The sequence below is a fragment of the Nomascus leucogenys genome, chromosome 4, assembly GCF_006542625.1.
Source record: "Nomascus leucogenys isolate Asia chromosome 4, Asia_NLE_v1, whole genome shotgun sequence".
NCBI lineage: Eukaryota > Metazoa > Chordata > Mammalia > Primates > Hylobatidae > Nomascus > Nomascus leucogenys.
The window spans coordinates 56,513,438-56,534,292 of record NC_044384.1 but is presented as its reverse complement, the minus strand read 5'-3'; the positions used below and the strand labels follow the sequence as shown (position 1 = coordinate 56,534,292).

The window sequence follows — 20,855 nt, the reverse complement described above, 5'->3', positions numbered from 1 at the left end:
TGTAGAAATAGGGTCTTGCTATGTTGCCCAGGCTGGTCTTGAACTCCTGGCCTTAAGCAATCCTCCTGCCTTGGCCTCCCAAAGTGCTGGGATTACAGGCATGAACCGCTACACCCAGCCTATAAGTATAAATTCTGACTGCCCAAACAAAGCAAAAAGAGAGATAAACAATCCAATTAACTGCTTGTAGCATTTACAACACAATCGCCCACAAGAGAAGGTAGAATTTGGAGACAGGGGTGAAAGAAGGTCAGATTGCTGCATATTTCCTACTTTAATCAGTCTATTACATAATTTTTAAATCTGGCAAATGCTTTATTAAGTAGGCACTGATAATTAATAATATAGTTCCTAGCAGATCACTATATAATGCTACAATTGAATGTAAATGTGATTAGCATTTAGTCTTGAATACCAGATACAACAGTCAACACTGGCCTTCCCTCCCTCCCTCCCTCCCTCCCCTCCCTCCCTCCTTCCCTCCCTCCTTCCTTCCTTCCTTCCTTCCTTTCTTTTTTTTGAGACGGTCTCCCTCTGTTGCCCAGGCTGGAGTGCAGCGGCATGATCTCGGCTCACTGCAGCCTCCCTGCCTCAGGCTCCCGTGATTCTCCTACCTCGGCCTGCCAAATACCTGGGATTGCAGGCGCACACCACCATGCCTGGCTGGTTTTTGTATTTTTGGTGGAGACGGGGTTTCGCCGTGTTGGCCAGGCTGGTCTCCAACTCCTGACCTCGAGTGATCTGCCCGCCTCGGCCTCCTGAAGTGCTGGGATTACAGACGGAGTCTCGCCCACTCAGTGCTCAAAGTTGCCCAGGCTGGAGTGCAGTGGCGTGATCTCGGCTCGCTACAACCTCCACCTCCCAGCCGCCTGCCTTGGCCTCCCGAAGTGCTAAGATTACAGCCTCTGCCCGGCCGCCACCCCGTCTAGGAAGTGAGGAGCGTCTCTGCCTGGCCGCCCATCACCTGGGATGTGAGGAGCGCCTCTGCCCGGCCGCCCCGTCTGGGAAGTGAGGAGCGCCTCTGCCTGGCTGCTGTGCAAACTTCCAAGTGTGAACTGACAGCCTTCGTTGTAGAATAAATGAAGACACTGGCACTGATTATATAACACCTTGGCAGCTATCTCAAGTCGTTGATGGTGGAGGTATTGGAATTACAGAAGAAAGCAAACACACACATTTGACTAAAGGCGATTTTGTGACTTCTTTCTATTGGCCCTGGCAAACCAAGGTTATTCTGGATGGAAATAGCCTTGAAAAGGTGATATATATATGAACGTATCTGATTTTTTTTCCCTGTATAATTCTTACTTTGTGCATTTGATATTCAGTTGTGTTTGTAATCACGGAAAAATAAAAGCATATATTTTCTTTAAAAAAAAAAGAAAAAATAGTTGACACTGTCAGAGCTTGTTATCATCATAACGTTTGTGTGCTATCTTTGGATATCTTTCTAGTTCAGACTCCTTGCTTTACAGATGAAACAATGGAGGATTACAGGGTGTCTTAGTCCATCTGGGCTGCTATAACAAAATTCTATAGGCTGGGTAGCTTACAAACAATAAAGATTTGTCTCTCACAGTTCTGGAGGCTGGTAAAGCCAAGGTCGCAGCCCCTGCAGATTCTGTGTCTGGTGAGGGCTGCTGTCTCAGAGATGGCAATTTCTCACAGCGTCCTCAGGGTGGAAGAAGCAAGGCAGCTCTCTGGGACCTCTTTTACTAGGACACTAATGCCCTTCATGAGGGCTCTGCCTTCATGAGCTACTCATCTCCCAAAGTCCCCGCCTCTTACTACCATCACCTTGGGGCTTAGGATTTCAACGTATTAATGTTAGGGGAACACAGACATTCAGACTAGAGCAGAGGGGTTCCGCCAATAGTGACCAAAGTCAAACAGTGAGTACTTCTTCTTTTCCTTTTCCCCCCTGAAATCCCAGTCTCTCTACCACGCACCTCATGGACAAGACTAGAGCCTCTGTGTATGCCTCTCTCCTATCACTGCCCAGGACATTTCTAGTACCACCCAAACTGTAAGAATCTAGTGCCTGGGCAACATAACAAGATCTCATCTCTACAAAAAAAATAAAATTAGCCTGGCATGGTGGTGTGTGCCTATAGTCTCAGCCACTGGGGAGGCCGAGGCAGGAAGATTGCTTGAGGCCAGGAGTTTGAGGATACAGTTGCATGATCACATCACAGCACCCTGGCCTGGGTGATACAGAGATCCTGTCTCTAAAAAAAAAAAAAGAGAATCGAGTATATCTTAAATCCCATGGAGTTGCCAGCTGTTTCAGGCCAGCAGTACATTATGACATAGTTTTAGGGAAAGGATAGGGGAGGCAAGTGAGGTGCCTAGGCTGTGGCATTTGAGGAGGTGCTTGTTCACACTCAGGCACCAATCCAGCACTGCACGGCCCAAGAGTCAGGGCCACCTTCATCTTGGTCCTGTGTGTATGAAAGATGAAATTCTAACAATGGAAAATATAAATGAAACCAAATCAAGAGACTTATTCTGACCAAGCTACAAAAAGTTATTTCCCCAGGGCCATAGAAAAAAACAGACAAAGGCTGGGTTTTCTGCCCATCATTGTCTTTGGGACATGAGATGGTGGTAGCAGTTATGGCATCAGCTTTAAAGGAAGAAAGTGACCTTCTAGAGGCAGCTTTGAAAGGAGGAGCACAGGCTGGCTCCTCACGCCCCACGAGCATTGCCGCTGCTGGCCAGGGAAGCTTCTCCACCCCTTGCTCTTGTGCCACACAAACTCACTCTGACCTCCGCTGCTTCTTCCCAGTGATGCTGAGAACTCAAGTCAGTGTGAAGTTAACAAGAGTAAGACAAGGCACTACTCAATCCAGGAAGAATTCTCCTGTGAGGATTGAAATCTGCTGGAGAAACTGACTAGGAGAAAACCATAAACTCACACACACCACATCTTCCTTACACGTCTACACACGTCCCTGCATTTCTCTTCAATTTGTTGGCTTTGTTCTGCCTGAGTGCTTTACATCATATGTGAGAGGGGATCACAAGATTTTATGAAGATGCAGTTAGATTTTATATGCCCGAATTTACCAAAACAAGAAATTATTTTTTAAAGGGTTGCTAAATATTCCGATACTTTTGGCTTCTTAAATTTTTTCTCAAATGCCCAGAGAGAAAAACAACAATAATAGTGATAACAACCTAAAATGACTTCGAAGGCACTTTTTCCCCATGCTAAGTATTCTCAGATCTGAGGAAGATACTGAAAAAGGTGAAGACCAGAGAGAGACATGGATGCCTTCTCTCAGAACTTGGAACTGACGAAGTTGATGTGACATCTTCGAAAACAGCCCCCAAATGGGTCCTTTTGGAGCAGTGAAGAAGGCCTCTTGGCCCCCTGAATGACCTCCCTCCTGTGTATTTTTTAATCTTCACATAAGCCCGATTCTCCTCTGGCACCACTGAAACATCCTTCTGAGTCACTTTCTGAACATGCTGGCACCCAGTGTAGGCAAAATGACATCATGGGAATGCTGTATTGCTAAGTACGATTTTGTCGTATTTCAAATGTCAGCACGTTTTGATGTGTAGGTGGTTCAAAGAATGGATACATATTCTACCATGGAGGATCACAAGCTTATTTTCAAATAGGAAAAAGAGAGAGAGAGGGGAGATTGCTTGATGTACCCGAGCCTGGAAGAGATAGATCTTAATGGCTCATTGAATCCAATTTTCATTTAAGAAGAATTAGCATTAAACCACAGCAGCCAATTAAAAATCCTCCCTCTTCTGAATGAAGTATTGAGGAGAAAATTATAAACTTCCCTCAGAATTTAAGAAGAAAAGAAAAATACAATAAATAAAAAAGAGACTTGAAACTAGTGGTCAAATAGGTAAAGTCATATACACAGGAAAAAAAATGTTCTAAATCCTAAAGGACAGGATTTAAGCACTATGCTTTGAGCACTATTACTTTATAGCTTTCAGGGATGATTTGCATGCCATAAAATTCACTTATTATAAAGTGTAATGATTGTTAATGAACAAATTTAATAAATTAACTTAAATGATGATGCAACCATCACCACAATCCAGTTTGAAAGTTTCCATTAGCCAAAAAAACTTCCCTTGAGTCTATTCGCAGTCACTTTCTCTAAGAAACCACTGGTATACTTTCTGTCTCTATAAATTTGCCTTTTTAAGGACATTTCACACAAACGAAATAATACTATATGTATTCTTTTGTGACTGGATTCTTTAGCTTAGCATAATATTTTTGAGGTTCATCCACGCTGTAGCAATGTATTAATAGCCCATTCCTTCTGATTATTGAATAGTATTCCAAATTGTATATATATATACTATATCTTGTTTATATATTCACTAGTTGATGGACATTTAGAATTATTTCCAGTTTGGGTTTCTTATGAATAATGCTAATATGGGCCGGGCGCGGTGGCTCAAGCCTGTAATCCCAGCACTTTGGGAGGCTGAGGCGGGCGGATCACGAGGTCAGGAGATCGAGACCAGCCTGGCTAACGCGGTGAAATCCTGTCTCTACTAAAAATACAAAAAATTAGCCGGGCGTGGTGGCGGGCGCCTGTAGTCCCAGCTACTAGGGAGGCTGAGGCAGGAGAATGGTGTGAATCCGGGAGGCGGAGCTTGCAGTGAGCCAAGATCATGCCACTGCACTCCAGCCTGGGCGACAAAGCGAGACTCTGTCTCAAAAAAAAAAAAAAAATAATAATAATGCTAATATGAACACTCATGTATGAGTTTTTTGTGGCCATATATTTTCATTTCTCTTGGGTAGATTCTTAAGAATAGAATTGCTAGGTTGTAGTCACTTTATGTTTAATCTTCTAAGAAACTACCAAACTGTTTTCGAAAGTGGCTGTATACATGCCTACCAGCAATTTATGAATGTTCTGGTTTCTCCACATCCTTGCCAACATTTGGCACTGTCTGTATCTTTTTAAAAAATTATAGTAGTGGGTGTGTGGTGATATCTCATCATGGTTTCAATTTGCATTTCTCTAATGACTAGTGATGCCAAACACCTTCCTATGTACTTATTAACCATTTAGATATTTTCTTTTATGAAATATCTGTTCATGTGTTTAGACCAGTTTTATTTTTTATAAGTAACAACATTTTTTTTTTGAAATGGAGTCTTGATCTGTCACCCAGGCTGGAGTGCAGTGGCACAATCTTGGCTCAATGCAACCTCCGCCTCCTGGGTTCAAGCGATTTTCCTGCCTTGGCCTCCCAAGTAGCTGGAACTACAGGCATGCGCCACCACGCCCAGATAATTTTTGTATGTTTAGTAGAGACAGGGTTTCACTATGTTGACCAGGCTGGTGTCGAACTCCTGATCTCAGGTGATCCACCTGCCTCGGCCTCCCAGAGTGCTGGGATTACAGGCATAAGCCACTATGTCTGGCCTCAACATTATCATTTTATTTATTTATATTTTTTATTTTTATTATTAATATATATTTTTTGAGACAGAGTTTCACTCTTGTTGCCCAGGCTAGAGTGCAATGGCGTGATCTTGGCTCCTGGGTTCAAGCGATTCTCCTGCCTCATCCTCCTGAGTAGCTGGAATTACAGGCATGCACCACCACACCTGGCTAATTTTGTATTTTTAGTAGAGATGGGGTTTCTCCATGTTGGTCAGGCTGGTCTCAAACTCCCGACCTCAGGTGATCCGCTCACCTCTGCCTCTCAAAGTGCAAGGATTACAGGTCTGAGCCACCAAGCCTGGCCTATTTATTTTTAACTTGTATTTTTTTTAACTTTTATTTTAGGTTCAGGGGTACACGCCCAGGTTTGTTATATAGGTAAATTGCATGTCACAGGGGTTTGATGTACAGATTATTTCATTACCCAGGTAATAAGAATAGTACCCAAGAGGTAGTTTTTCAATCCTCTCTGTCCTCCCACCCCTCACCCTCAAACAGGCCCCGGTGTCAGCTGTTATTTTCTTTGCGTCCATGTGTTCTCAATGTTTAATTCCCACTTATAAGTGAGAACATGCGATATTTGGTGTTCTATTCCTACGTTAATTGGCTTGGGATAATGGCCTCCAGCTCCATCCATGTTGCTGCAAAGGACATGATCTCATTCTTTTTTTTTTTTTTTTTTGAGATGGAGTTTCGCTCTTATTGCCCAGACTGGAGTGCAATGGCGCTATCTCAGCTCACTGAAACCTCCACCTCCCAGGTTCAAGCGATTCTCCTGCCTCAGCCTCGAGTAGCTGGGATTACAGGTGCGCACCACAACGCCCATCTAATTTTTGTATTTTCACCGTGTTGGTCAGGCTGGTCTCCAACTCCTGACCTCAGGTGATCCACCTGCCTCTGCCTCCCAAGGTGTTGGGATTACAGGTGTGAGCCACCATGCTCGGCCAATCTCATTCTTTTTTATGGCTGCATAGTATCCCACGGTGCATATGTGCCACATTTTCTTTATCCAGTCTACCATTGACGGGCATTTAGGTTGATTCCATGTCTTTGCTATTGTGACTAGTGTTGTGATGGACATACATGTGCATGTGTCTTTATGGTAGAACAATTTACATTCCTTTGGCTATATGCCCAATAATGGGATTGCTGGTTTGAATGGTAATTCTGTTTTAAGTTCTTTGAGGAATCAACAAACTGCTTTCCTTTAGACCATTTTTAAATTGGGTTGTAGGTCATCTCATTGAGGTATAAGAATTCTTTATATATTCTGGATATAGTTCCTTTATCAGACATTATGATTTGTAGATATTTTCTCCTAGGCTGTGGCTTACCTTTTAATTTTCTTTTTCTTTTTTTTTCTTCTTTTTTTTTTTGTTTTTTTTTGTTTTGAGACAGAGTCTGGCTCTGTAGCCCAGGCTGGAGTGCAGTGGTGTGATCTCGGCTCACTGCAAGCTCCGCCTCCTGGGTTCATGCCATTTTCCTGCCTCAGGCTCCCGAATAGCTGGGAATACAGGTGCCCGCCAGCACGCCTGGCTAATTTTTGTATTTTTAGTAGAGACAGGGTTTCACCATGCTGGCCAGGATGGTCTCGATCTCCTCATCTCGTGATCCGCCCACCTCGGCCTCTCAAAGTTCTGGTATTATAGGCGTGAGCCACAGCACCCAGCCTACCTTTTCATTTTCTTAATGGTGTTTTTTGAATTGTAAAAGGTTTTAAGTAAACTACATTTTATCAATTATTTTATGACTTATGCTTTTGGTGTCATATCTAAGAATCTGCCAAACCCAAGGCCATTAAGGCTTTTTGTTATGTTTTCTTCTAATAGCTTTCCAGTTTTAGCATTACATTTAGGTCTGTGATCCATTCTAACTTAATGATGTCGAGCAAGGATCTAAGATTGTTTATTTGTAGGTTGGTTTGTATATGGATATCTGATTGCTCCAACACCGTTTGTTGAAAAAACAATCCTGGCCAGGCGCGGTGGCTCACGCCTGTAATCCCAGCACTTTGGGAGGCCGAGATGGGTGGATTGCCAGGTCAGGAGTTCAAGACCAGTCTGACCAACATGGTGAAACCCTGTCTCTACTAAAAATACAAAAATTAGCCAGGTATGGTGGTGGGCACCTGTAATCCCAGCTACTCAGGAGGATGAGGCAGAAGAATCGCTTAAACTCGGGAGGCAGAGGTTGCAGTGAGCCAAGATCACACCACTGTACTCCAGCCTGGGTGACAGAGGGAGACTCCATCTCAAAAAAAAAACAACAAAAAAAACAAAAAAAACAATTCTTTCCTCATTGTGATTGGCACCTCTGTTGAAAATCAGTTGACCATAAATGTCTATCCCTACACCAGTACCATAATGTCTTGATTATTCTAGCTTAGTACTAAATTTTCAAATCACATAATTTAAGTCCCCCAACTTTATCTTTGTCAACATTGTTTTGGCTATTGCATTTCCAAATAAATTTTAGATAAATTTGTGAATTTCTACCAAAAAAAAAAAAAAAAAAGCCTGCTGGGATTTTGATAGGGCTTACATTGAATCAATTTAGGAAAAATTCCCATCTTAACAATATTGCATCTCTTGATTTTTTAAGATTTTATTTAATTCCTCTCAAAAAGGTTTTATAGTTTTCAATGTATAAATCTGATACTTCTTTGTTGTTAAGTTCCAAAGTATTTTTTCCTTTTTGATGCTATTGTGAATGGAATTGTTTTCTTAATTTTATTTTTATAAATATGACTTTTCATTACTAATATATAAAACTTTGAGCTGGGTGCACTGGCTCATACCCTTAATCCCAGCACCTTGGGAGGCTGAGATGGGAGGATTGCTTGAGGCCAGGAGTTTGAAACTAGCTTGGGCAACATAAGACCCCATCTCTGCAAAAAAAAAAAAAAAAAAAAAAAAATTTTAAGTAAAACTAGTTTTATTTATTTATTTAAGAGACAAGGTCTTGCTCTGTCACTCAGACTGGAGTGCAGTGGTGATAATAGATCACTGCATCCTCAAACTCCTGAGCCCTGGTGATCCTCCTGCCTCAGCCTCTTGAGTAGCTGGGACTATAGGCACATGCCACCATGCTAGACTACTTTTCTTATTTTTTGTAGAGACAGGATCTCACTATGTTGCCCAGGCTGGTCTCAAGTGATCTTCCCACTTCAGTCTCTGAAAGTGCAAGGATTATAGGCATGAGCCACCACACCCTGCCTTCAACTATTTTTATAGTTTCCTTGGGATTTTCTATATATACGATGGTCTCATTTGTGAATAAAGACAATTTTATTTCTTCCTTTCCAATCTGGATGCTTTTTTTTTCCTATTGCACTGCCTATTGCATTCCTAAAAACTCCATTCCAATTTTCAATAGAAATGGTGAAAGTGGACATTCTTATGTTGCTCCTGATCTTAGGGGGAAAGTATTCAGTCTTCCCTTGTTAAAGATAATGTTAGTTATAGGATTTTCACAGATTTTATCAGGTTCTCTTATATTACTAGTTTTTTGAGAGTTTTTGTAATAAATAGATGCTAGATTTTGTCATGATTTTTCTGAACCTATTGAAATGATCATGTATTTTTGTTTTTTATTCTGTGAAAATAAGGTATTACATTAATTAATTTTCGTATGTTAAACCAACTGTGCATTCCTGAGATAAATCTCACTTGATTATGGTGTATAATTCTTTTTATATGTTGCCAAATTTGGTTTGCTAAGATTTTGCTAATATATTTGTCCCTATGTTCATGAGGAATATTGGTAATTTTCTTATTATTTGTTTTATCTGGCTTTACAGCTGGGTAACTCACCTCACAGAATAACTTGGGAGTTATTCCCTCTTCCTTTAGTTTCTAAAAAAATTTGTTTTAAAAAATTTCTTCTTTAAATATTTGATAGAATTCATCAATAAAGCCAACTGGGGCTGAGCTTTTCTTTTCCTAAAAACCTAAGAAAGATTTTAAATTATGACTTATTTTTATTTACTTGTTATAGATGTATTCAGATTTTTCATTTCTTCTTGAGTCAGTTTTCCTTATTTGTACCTTTCTGGGAATTTGCCCATTTCATCTAAATTGACTAATTTTCTGTCATAAAGTTATTCAAAATCTGAAGTTATTTACAATATACAATCCTTTTAGCTTCTATAGGATCAGTAGTAACATCATTTTTTTCATTTCCAATTTTGATAATTTACACCTCTCTCTCTCTCTCTCTTTTCTCTCCTATCTCTGTCTGTCTCTGAGACAGGGTCTCACTCTGTCACCCAGGCTGGAGTGCAGTGGCATGATCATGGCTCACTGCATCCTTGACCTCCCAAGTGAGACTCCCATTTCAGCCACCCAAGTAGCTAGGATTACAGGTATGTGACACCATGTTCAGCTAATCATTTAAAAATTTTTTCTTGTAAAGATGGGGTTTTACTACGTTACCCAGGCTGGTCTTGAATTCCTGGGCTGAAGTGATCTTCCTGCCTTGGCCTCCCAAAGTGCTTAGATTATAGGCATGAGCCACCATGCCTGGCCTCTTTTCTCTTATTTTCTTGGTCAGTCTAGCCAGAGGTTTGTCAATGTTGCTGATGTTTTCAAAGAATCAACATTAATATTCTACATTATTTTTCTGTTTTCTATTTCATTAATTTACACATTAAACTTTATTATATCCTTCCTTCTGCTTACTCTGAATTTAGTTTGCCCTTTCTTCTTTTCTAGTTTCTTAAGATGGAAGCGTAAGTTATTGATTTGAGATCTTCATTCATTTCTGATATAGGTGTTTACAGATATAAATTTCCCTTCAAGCACTACTTTAGCTGCATCTATAAATTTTGATATATTTGTTTTCATTTGATTCAAAATATTTTTAATATCCATTGTAATTTCTTCCTTGACCTACAAAATTTTTAGAAGTATATTTAATTTCCAAATAAATGGGGTTTTCCTAGATTTTTTCTACTGTGAATTTCAAATTTAATTCTGCTATGGTCAGAGAACATACTTTATATGATTTCAATCTTTTAAAACTTGGGAGTTGTTTTGTCAACCAGCAGACTATCTATTGTAGAGAATATTCCATGTGCACTTGAGAAGAATGGCTATTCTGAAATCAATTGGTGGAGTGTCACATAAATGTCAGTTATGTCAATTGGTTGATAGTGTTGTTCAAGTCTTCTATGTACTTCTATATTCATGCTTTTCTACTGAGTTGTTCTGTCAACTGCTGAGAGTGCAGTATTGAAATCTCCAATTAGTATTGTTAAATAATCTATTTATCTTTTCTATTACTTGTTGCTTCACATATCTTGGGGTGCTGTTTTAGGTGTACATATATTTAGAACTGTTATATCTTCCTAGTGTATTAACACTTTTATCATTATTAAATGTCCCTATTTTTTTCTCTAGTAATACTTCCTGTTATAAAATCTATTTTGTCTGATTTTAATATAGCCACTATACCCAGCTCTCTTATGGTAATTGTCTGTGTGATTCTTCCATCCTTTTACTTCCAGCCTACTTGTGTCTTTTACTTTAAGGTATAACTGTTATAGACAGCATATAGCTCATATAGCTGGGTTTTGTTTTTAAAAAATCCAATATGACAATCTCTATTTTTTGTCAGGTATTTAGTCTATTCATATTTAATGTAATTACTGATATGGCTGCTAGCAACAAATCTCTTAGTTTTTATTCATCTAGGAACGTTTTTATTTCTCTTTCATATTTGAAGAATAGTTTTGCTGTATATCAAATCCTTTGTTGACAGGTTTTTCTTTCAGCATGTTGAATGTGTCACCCGACTGCCTTCTGGCCTCCACTGTTTGTGATGAGAAGTTAGACATTAATTGCACTGCTGTCCCACCATATATGTTGAATAATTTTCCTCTTGCCACTTTCAAGATTTTCTCCTTTGTCTTTCAACAGTTTGATAGTAATGTGTCTAGATCTCTTTTTGTTTATCTTACTTGGGACTCACTGAACTTCTTGAATCTGTAAATTAATATTTTTCAACAAATTAATTTCTTCAAATATTGTTCAAACCCTTCTTCTCTTCTGGGATTCTTATTACACATATGTTTGTTGCTATATTTGATGTCTCACAGGTCTCTGAGGCTCTGCTCACATTTCTTCAATTTAAAAAAAAAAACTGTTTTTGGCCGGGCACGGTGGCTCACGCCTGTAATCCCAGCACTTCGGGAGGCCAAGGCAGGTGGATCACGAGGTCAGGATATCGAGACCATCCTGGTTAACATGGTGAAACCCCGTCTCTACTAAAAATACAAAATATCAGCTGGGCGTGGTGGCACGCACCTATAGTCCCAGCTACTTGGGAGGCTAAGGCAGGAGAATCACTTGAACCCAGGCAGTGGAGGTTGCAGTGAGCTGAGATGGCACCACTGCACTCCAGCCTGGGTGACAGAGCAAGACTCCGTCTCAAAAAACAAAACAAAACAAAACAAAAACCTATTTTTTTGATTGAATTATTTCATTTGCTTTACCTTCCAGTTCACTTATCCTTTCTTCTGCCATGTCAAATCTGTTGAGTCCCTCTAGAGCATTTTCAGTTCAGTTATTATACTTTTTACCTTTAGAATTTCCATTTGGTTCTTTCTTTTCCTTTCTGTAAATAATTTATATCTCTTTATTGAGATTCTGTATTCACTGAGTCTTTGCTTCAATTCTTTAAACATGGTTTCCTTTTGATTTCTGAATAAATTTAAATAGCTGCTCTGTAGACTCTTTAGGCTAAATCCTACTTCTGAGGACAGACACCCAGAGATAGTTCCTACTGACCGCTTTTTTACTACACACAGATCACATTTTGCTTCTCTGAATGTCTCTCATGTTTTTGTTGAATACTGAACCTTTTACATAACATACGGTAGCAACTCTGAAATCTGACTCTCCCCACAAGATTTGTTGTTATTGTTGTTTTGCTTATTTAGTGATTTTCCTGGACTAAATCTGTGAATGTGAAATCTGTCTCCCATATAAGCTACAGTTGCTGATGTCTTTACTCAAATTTTTTTCTTGTTTTTATTTTAAATTCTGGCATCTAAGGGTCATCCTCATGTCTGCATAGCTTAGTATTCTGGCAAAGACTAGTCAGAAATTTTGCTCCAACACCTTGGGCCAGAAAGGCTTCTCCCTGCTCCTGACTCTGTGTGCAGGCTGGGAGAGCACATTCAAACCTCAGGCTGTTTTCACATCTACCCTGGCTTTTACTTTCTGCTAGCTCTTTCACAGCTCCTCTGTGTGTGTATGCAGGCTCTGCTGGCCAGGAATATGTGAGCCTATTCTATCACTACTGCTCATATACAAAGACTAAGTTCAATCTGGGACATATTAAAAATAATCAAGCCCCTGATAGCTGTCTCATCTCTCAGAACTACCTATTAAGTCCCCCACTAGACCACTGGTCCACTGCTTGTTCCAAAGAGGACTATCAACTCAAGCTAGTAAAGCTACTGGCCTTTCGTGTTCATGCACCACCGAGTTGGTCTATTTAACAGACAATCCTCCAAACAGAGTGAACCCACTCTTGGAAGTGGTGGTAAGGCTGCTGGTTTTCACAGCCTAGCCTGCTCTGGTTGAACTATCACACTGGGGAGGAGGGAATGGGAGTGATGATAGGCAAGAACACCACAGATTCATTCTGTTCCTACCCAAAGGTTAATAGTTTTCATGAACAAATGCGTCTCAGTTTATTGTATGTATTTGGTCAATTTTTAGGGAACTGAAATGGATGTTTTTGACAGTTTTCTTCCAGCTTTCTAGCTGTTTTTTGGGAAGAGGTTTCATCAACCTCTTCACTTTGTCATGCCAGAAATCAATATCTCAGCTACTTTTTACATTCTGCTAGAATTGGAATTATTAACACTATTAAAAAATAGGCCATGTGGGCCGAGCACAGTGGCTCACACCTGTAATCCTAGCACTTTGGGAGGCTGAGGTGGGTGGATCATTTGAGGTCAGAAGTTTGAGAACAGCCTGGACAACATGGTCAAACTCCATCTCTACTAAAAATATAAAAATTAGCTGGGTGTGGTGGCACACACCTGTAATCCCAGCTACTTGGGAGGCTGAGTCAGGAGGATCGCTTGAGCCTGGGAGGCAGAGGTTGCAATGAGTTGAGATCATGCCACTGCACTCCAGTCTGGGCAACAGAGTGAGACCCTGTCTCAAAAAAAAACAAAACAAAAACAACAACAAAAAAAAACACATGTGGGTGAAAATATAATTAAAAATCTTATTTTCAAAGCAAAATGTTTGAGGTTTTTTTCTGGAGAAAATTCAACCCAAAAAACACAAAGATGACTAAAAGCCCAAGTTAAATAACGATTTCATTAAATTAAATTTAATTAATTAAGGAGGCTTAGTCCTTGAAAGCAGCATCTAGAGCCCTACAACTTGCCTCCCTCACAGGCACTAAGGAAATGAAACATGCCAATAGAAGTTGGCCCCACCATGCTTCAGTTAAGATTGGGCATCCCACAGCCACTTCCCCGCTCCTTCTGTTTCTTTGTGGTTTCCCCACCACTTTATCTTATGCTTCCCCTATAGTCATTTGGATACACAGAGGTCGTTGTTAGAATAATCCCTTTTCTAAGGTTTCATAGAAATGCCCCAACCTGGCCATTTGTCTATCTTCCTTTCTCTATCACCTTGGATTGACTGAGTCCCCTTGTGTAAGTCACTTGAGCTCTGGACACCTGCACAGCCTCCAGGAAGGAAATGAGGAGCCTATCCATGATTGTCTTCCAGGACTGTGAGAAAGATGAAATATGCCATGTTGATAAAATGAGCAGGCCTCAGAAATCGTTACCTGAATGCAGGAAGGATCAGGCTCAGGGACAGTGCCTAGAAGTGGTCTCATGAAGCTCAAACAACTTCACATTACCCAGGCTCTGAGATCTTTGGATACACAGGCTCTTGAGAGAGAATTTCCCACCCCTCTTGTCTCTTACCTTAGCAAAGAAAATCCAGGCTGCACACTGCCCTGGGGCCAGAAGGTTTTTTAGTTTCACTGTACTGAACATGAGAAAGAATCCCAAAAATCCACTGGAAGGAGAAAAGATTCTTTTGTTAGTGAGGCTTGTCTTCCCTTAGCCAATGGCTGACTAGTTTCTCCTACATTTTACCAATCAATTTCAAATTATTATGCAACCTCTACCTCATCTGTTTTCTAGATCTGTGATCTCTGGATGAAAATAAAAAAAATTTTAAAGTCATTAACCTCTGCTTTTCTAAAGAGCTATGGTGGGAGAATTTTGATTAGAGGAATGGTGCAAAGAAATTTCAGAGGCCTCTGGCTAAATCACGAAAGAAAAAAAAGGTGGAGGACAACACCTCCTGTTCCTTCCCATAGAACTTCTTTGAGTTCCCATAGAACTTCTTGGCAAGGCAGAGCTTAAATTTTTTTCAAGCAAGACAAACTGGCAGGAAAAGACTTCCAAAGGGAAACTCACCATATGAGAAGAGAGAGTCTGGACTGACCTCCAGGCTCATAAGAATCTGAAGGGGAAGGCTGGCTTCAGTGACACATATGGCTGAGGCCAGAAGTCCCCCAAACCAGGCTGTCCTGCCATAGGAGATATGCTTTGGAAATTATGCTTACACATGTGTGTGAATGGAAAGATCCCCACTCGAGAACCTGAGGAAGGGCAGCATCTTGGGGCTATTCAGAAGTCTGGACCAGCAAGGGCGAGGGCACAGCAGTGGACGGAGATGTAGTTGCCTGTGCTGGAACTATTTTCAAAAGTGCCCTGTGTGGCCAAGGCCAAAGCAAAGGGAGCTCCAAATGCTTCCTGGCATTTGAAGGCAGGACAACTAGGGAAGAGGTGAGACAGACAGTGTGTGTGTGTGTGTGTGTGTGTGTGTGTGAGAGAGAGAGAGAGAGAGAGAGAAAGGCTGACTTCATGCAAATATGTGCAAGTGGTGGTTTGAGTGTGACTGTTATTTGAACTTGAAAATTGCAAAGTAAGAGATATGACTGCAGTTGTAACTCCAAGCTAGAGAGGCAAGCCCTGTGAGTTGTACTTTATTTGCATCTCCAGACCCTTGACTGCCACACTTCCATCTGACCTTATACAGGCACTGGCGCGCAGCTCCAATGCTGATCATAAACTCTGAGCAGGAAAAGCCCAATATTGGGCTGCTCTTTGTATTTTCAACAGAGCCTAATATGGTGCCTGAGTTACGGTACACATTAACTAAATGCTTGTCAGGTTGAATTGGAAGCAGATTGAATTGAATTGAACACACCTAAGGCCAAATGTCACAGAAATGTGTATCTTCACTTCATTAGATTAGACTAATTCATAGCCACATTCTTGGGGCAGGACTAAAGACAGGCATTAGGTTTCCCCTGTGTGTATTTCAGCCGGTTTGGCCCTGATGACCTGCAAAGTTTGTTCCGATTTGCATCAGCAGTCATGGGAGGCTGAACAGCTATGGATTAAGATGTCAAGTTACTCACACCCAAAAGGCAAAGAGGCCCCATGGGTAAGCAGCAGACCTACCCAATCACACCCAGTGCCTGGATTTCTATTCCTCACTGTGCTTACTGACCCTGATAACATTAACCAAATCCCCCTTCCCACCTTTTTGTCTCAGGTTCAGTTTCCTTAAAGTAGAAATAATCATAGAAGTCCTCATCCTATCTTAATGGAAACCAGAGGCTTTTAGAACAATAAGATTACCTATCCCAAAGTCTCACTTTATTAACAATGAAACTGGAGCACAGGTACAATTAGAATCCAGGTCTTCATGGCTCTTCAGATCTCTGGACCAGCAAGGGCGCTGGCACAGCAGTGGACAGACGTAGTTGCCTGTGCTGGAACTATTTTCAAAAGTGCCACTGTGTGGCCAGGGCCATAGCAAAGGGAGCTCCAAACTCTTCCTGGCATTTGGAGGCAGGACAACTGAGGAAGATGTGAAGCTTCATGGAAATGTGTTCTTGACCGGCTAGACAAAGAGTGAGATGTGGCTGGGCGTGGTGGCTCATGCCTGTAATCTCAGCACTTTGGAAGGCGGAGGCGGGCAGATCATGAGGTCACGAGATCGAGACCATCCTGGCTAACACGGTGAAACCCCATCTCTACTAAAAATACAAAAAAAAATAATAATAAATTAGCCGGGCGTGGTGGCAGACACCTGTAGTCCCAGTTACTCGGGAGGCTGAGGCAGGAGAATGGTGTGAACCCGGGAGGCAGAGCTTGCAGTGAGCTGAGATCGCACCACCTGGGTGACAGAGTGAGATTCCGTCTCAAAAAAAAAAAAAAGATGTGCCAGGCACTGGTGGTCATGAGGGTGGGGCTGAAAAGGGAGGCAGCAGTGCTCCAGGCTCCTCTTGGTGGCTCCCACCTCTGCAGCGAAGGAAGTAACAACTTCACAGGTGCCTGCCCAACCTCCCAGACTTCCTTTCCCTTGAGTCGTTCCCTCTCCTCTATGCCTCTAGCCACAGGGGTGGCATGATTGCATGTTGACCTGTCCTCTCAGTGCAGACTCTGGGCCAGAAAAGCTCATGCGGGTTTGTGACTGACAGGCTTCTGGAAGCATCTGGGCTCTTTTCCAATGCTTGACTTCTATGTCTGTGACTCATTTTTACGTTACTCATGGATCTCTTATCTTTCTCCTTGCACTTTCAGCCCATCTACCCCTTGCTAAGGAGGCAGATCTGAAAAGCAGAGGGAGGCTCCCAGAAATGAAGGAATCTGGGAACAGAAGACTCCCTGTTAATGGAGTCTTTGGGCTATGGCTACCGTGCCCCTCCTGAGCTCCCCCAGAACCTCCTGAAGGTAATGCTCAGTCTGAGATATGGTGGAGCCTCTGAAATGACACAGGGAAAACCAATGCATTCCTCAAAGAGGCTGAGCTCTGTACAGAAGCACGGGTAAAATGTAACAGAGTCACATCAATTCAAATACAGATTTCCAGATCTTTAGAATAAAACAAAACCCTGATTTATCATGTTGCATTATGAGAAAGCTGCAGATTAAAAGGGGCAAAAATAGAGCCCAATTGTCACCCCACAAAGCCAACATCAATGGGCTGTGAACTGTGCTGCTCTGTTCCAAATAACCAAACAATGGTTGACCTCCCCTCTACACCCTGCTTGCCCATGCTGCCAAATAACCAGACTCAAAGGGAAACAAGTCCGCAGCCGCCCGCCCAGCACGAAGACTCACGCCATGTGATCCCAGCTAACGGGCAAGGCCTAACCAATTGACAGGAACTAGGAAAGTGAATTGTGTCAGTGTTTTCCCGAAACTTTTCTGAGGGTGATAAATAAATCATTCCAAGGCTCAAATGCAGAAACAAACTCTGTAATATTAATTCTTTTTTTTTTTGGCCCAAACACACCAGAGGAGCAGGACATATCCACTAGCCACATAGCAGATTTTTAACATTGTAAAGGATCACTGCTTCACAAGGCACTGTTTGATATGTGTGGGAACAGGTGGCCTGATTTTTACATAGCAGTTCTTCATGATTGACAGTGTATTTACAATCAACCTGAGTAGATCATCATAATGACCACCATTTACTGGGCCAGGCACAAAGCTTAAGACCCAAAGATCACACAATTAGCAACAGCAATTCTGGGGTTCAACCTGGGTCAGTCTTTCTACCATATCGGGATACCACACATGCTTTGGACCTATCCACAGAAGTCTTTCCACTTCTTGGCATGATGAGGTCAAGCAGAGTGATGATCATGGCAGGACATGGGGAGAGGGTGAGGATACACTTCTGTGTGTTGAGATGTAGCCCTCCAACTGGCCTATATCCCTGAGTCATTCCCAAGACCAAGCACTAATGATCACCTTGTTGTCTAGACATCTCCTAGCCATCAGTTTCCAAAATCTATTTCCCAGAGTCTTCGGGTTTGGTGGAGGTTATTTTGGAGGTTGCCTTAAAGAGCAAGAAGGAGGCCAAGGGGAAAGCTGAGCGGGTGGGATTCTGAACCCAAATCTTCCCTTGAACTGGACCCATTTAATCAGTTTTATATATTGGAGTTCTATGTGAAATTTGCTTGTGGAGGGAGAAAAAAGTGGGAGAATCCTAGCTCTAGAGCAAGTGCGAAAACCACTGTCTTGGTGGAGGCACTTCCATGGGCCAGGGGTCCTGGCAGGACCCAAGCTGGCCCTGAGCATCTAAGGGTGCTAAGTGACAGCCTGCTGGTGACATAATGACTGCTTCCTCGCCTGCATCCACCACCACTCTCTCCTGCCACTCACTCAGGTCACTGCTAGTGACCCTGAACTTCACAGAGAGGAAGACACAGCGGACAGCACAGAAAGCATACAAATGAGTGAGCTTAAGATTACCTGGCACAGCAGCTGCCATGGAATCTGTAGAAGTACAGGAACGGGAAGTCCAGGACGCTGACGAGATCACCTGAGGGGAACAGCAATGGTGAAACAGTGACCCATGAGGCCTCACATGACCCTCTGCCCCATTGCCCCAGCAAATATAAGGAAGGCGTCTTTAGCAGTCCTGTGCTTTCAGTCCCCTGGCATTGAATTCACTCCAGCATTCCCAGGGATTCTGTTACTGACATTGTCTTATCATGATAATAACAGTATGATAATAATAATGCCCATTTAGTGAGAGCATGCCTTGTGCAGGGCCCAATGCTAAAATCTTTATGTATTTATCTTTTTCAATCTCAGTAACAACTCTGTGAGGTTCTATTGTGCCCATTTAAACTAAGGCTCAGAGAAGTTAAGAAACATAGCTAAGATTGCACAACTCTTAAACTATGGAGCCAGAATGTGAACTCCAGTCAATCCAAACCTTAGGCTGTCTCCTCTCTACCAGGCAGCCAACCCTGCACAAGGGAGTGTTCAGGATAAAAGAATCTTTTTCAAGACTCTTTTCTACTTTTCTGCCTTATATCTAAAAAAAGGTCATGAATGCACTGCCCTGACATTTTTTTTTCATTTTTATGTTTAATGACTGCAAGAACAGCACAGGGGCCAGACCAACTGTGCAAATTCATTTTAGTTTGAGGTCCAAAGGGTACATTTATTTCTTGTGAAGTAAGTTCATTCTTTTAGTTCCACTTGGTGCAAGAGGAAATAATCACACATATTGGCTGCTTCCCTCTCTGGAATTTGAACTTGGTCACAAACAAGAAGTCAGGAGATTAAAAAAGCAGAAAGCCTTCCAAAAATGTCCGGAGAAAAGGAATTAAGCATTTCCACAGCAGATAGCTTGAGTCTTCCAAATCTGGAATTTCTGAACCTCTTGGAGAGCCTGGTCTTCCAGACCCCTGGGCCTTGGCCTGTCTCTCAGTTCTGGGGGCCTCGGGGGAGAGGGCTGATTTTCCTAAGTATTGCTAGTATATTAGGTGTGCAGTGGAACACACAGGCAGCATTTCCTTCACCACTATGCTATTAATCAAGGGTTTCAGATCAAAAGACACGATGGGCTCCTATACTTTCTTGGAGACCCAAATGATCTCAAATGATTCAACTATCTATTGGGAAGGAAAATTCTGAGTTCAATTTCTTTGGAGGGTTTTTTAAACTTATGACTGTTATTTTCTTTGTTTTGTTTCTGTGAGTGAGCGTGTGTTTTACTACAAGGAGGGGATTTCTTGGGATCTGGTTTTTATGAAGCCCAACAAGATTTCTTGTTCTCTTTCAGCCACGATTCCTCTGAATAGCTCTACTGTCAAACTGTGTTGGTAGAGGGAATTTGTAAATGACAACACCAGTTGTCATTTAGTGTGCGAAGAGCGTGGATATATTCGGAAGTCCCTTTCCCCATAGAAGTGATAGGCAAGGGTGCCCTGGGGACCCCAGACCTAGAGAGTGGCCAGAGCCCTCCATTCAGGCAAAGTGGAGGGAGAGTCTGTCCACGTCCATGGAGAATTCGTTCCGTCTCTTTGGCAGCTGTGTGCTCTTGGCCCTTTCCCAATTTCCTTCTCAGTGTGAGAGGAACTGCAGCGTAGCCAGTGTGATAATGAGGAACGGTGGAGAGGGAGACGAATGAAACCTAGGACCTTGAGTCCTCTCAGGCTGCGCCCCTCTCAGCACCCAGTCTTTCATCAGAAATGCTCCAGCAGGGTGAACAGGACTCACGGCGCGTGGCAGCTTTTACAGCCCAGCCCAGGCTTTGGAGGGGGTCTAAAGAGCTGAAGTGTGGTCAGAGGAAGACTAGGAGGGAGGAAAAGAAAGAAAGAAAAAAAAAAAATACAGTCCTCAGGAAATAATAACCCCCGCCCAAATCCTGAAAACTGACCCCATAATGAGAGAGAGAAAATAAGAATAGCTAGCCCTTACCTTTGAGCCATTCCTAAAACCATCATACCTTGGTTTCTCACACACCACTTAGCTGACTTCACACCGGTCCCTCCTCCTAGAATTAGCGAGTCCTTGAGAGTGGGGATGCTATTTTCCTGACC

The 20,855-nt window shown here is 42.1% G+C and overlaps 1 protein-coding gene across 2 annotated transcripts in view; it reads right to left on the bottom strand.

Annotated features, from left to right (window-relative positions):
- TMEM241 (transmembrane protein 241) overlaps positions 1 to 20,855 on the bottom strand; it is a 150,946-nt gene that overhangs the window by 43,913 nt on the left and 86,178 nt on the right. For both annotated transcript variants that reach the window (XR_004029647.1, XM_003262004.4), the window contains exons 12-13: positions 18,772 to 18,841; positions 14,407 to 14,500 (exon numbers count right to left, since the gene is read on the bottom strand). Coding sequence is in view for 1 of the 2 variants with exons in the window: in XM_003262004.4 (XP_003262052.2) it covers positions 14,407 to 14,500; positions 18,772 to 18,841 (164 nt within the window). In the remaining variant the exon portion in view is untranslated. The remainder of the gene's footprint in view (positions 1 to 14,406; positions 14,501 to 18,771; positions 18,842 to 20,855) is intronic.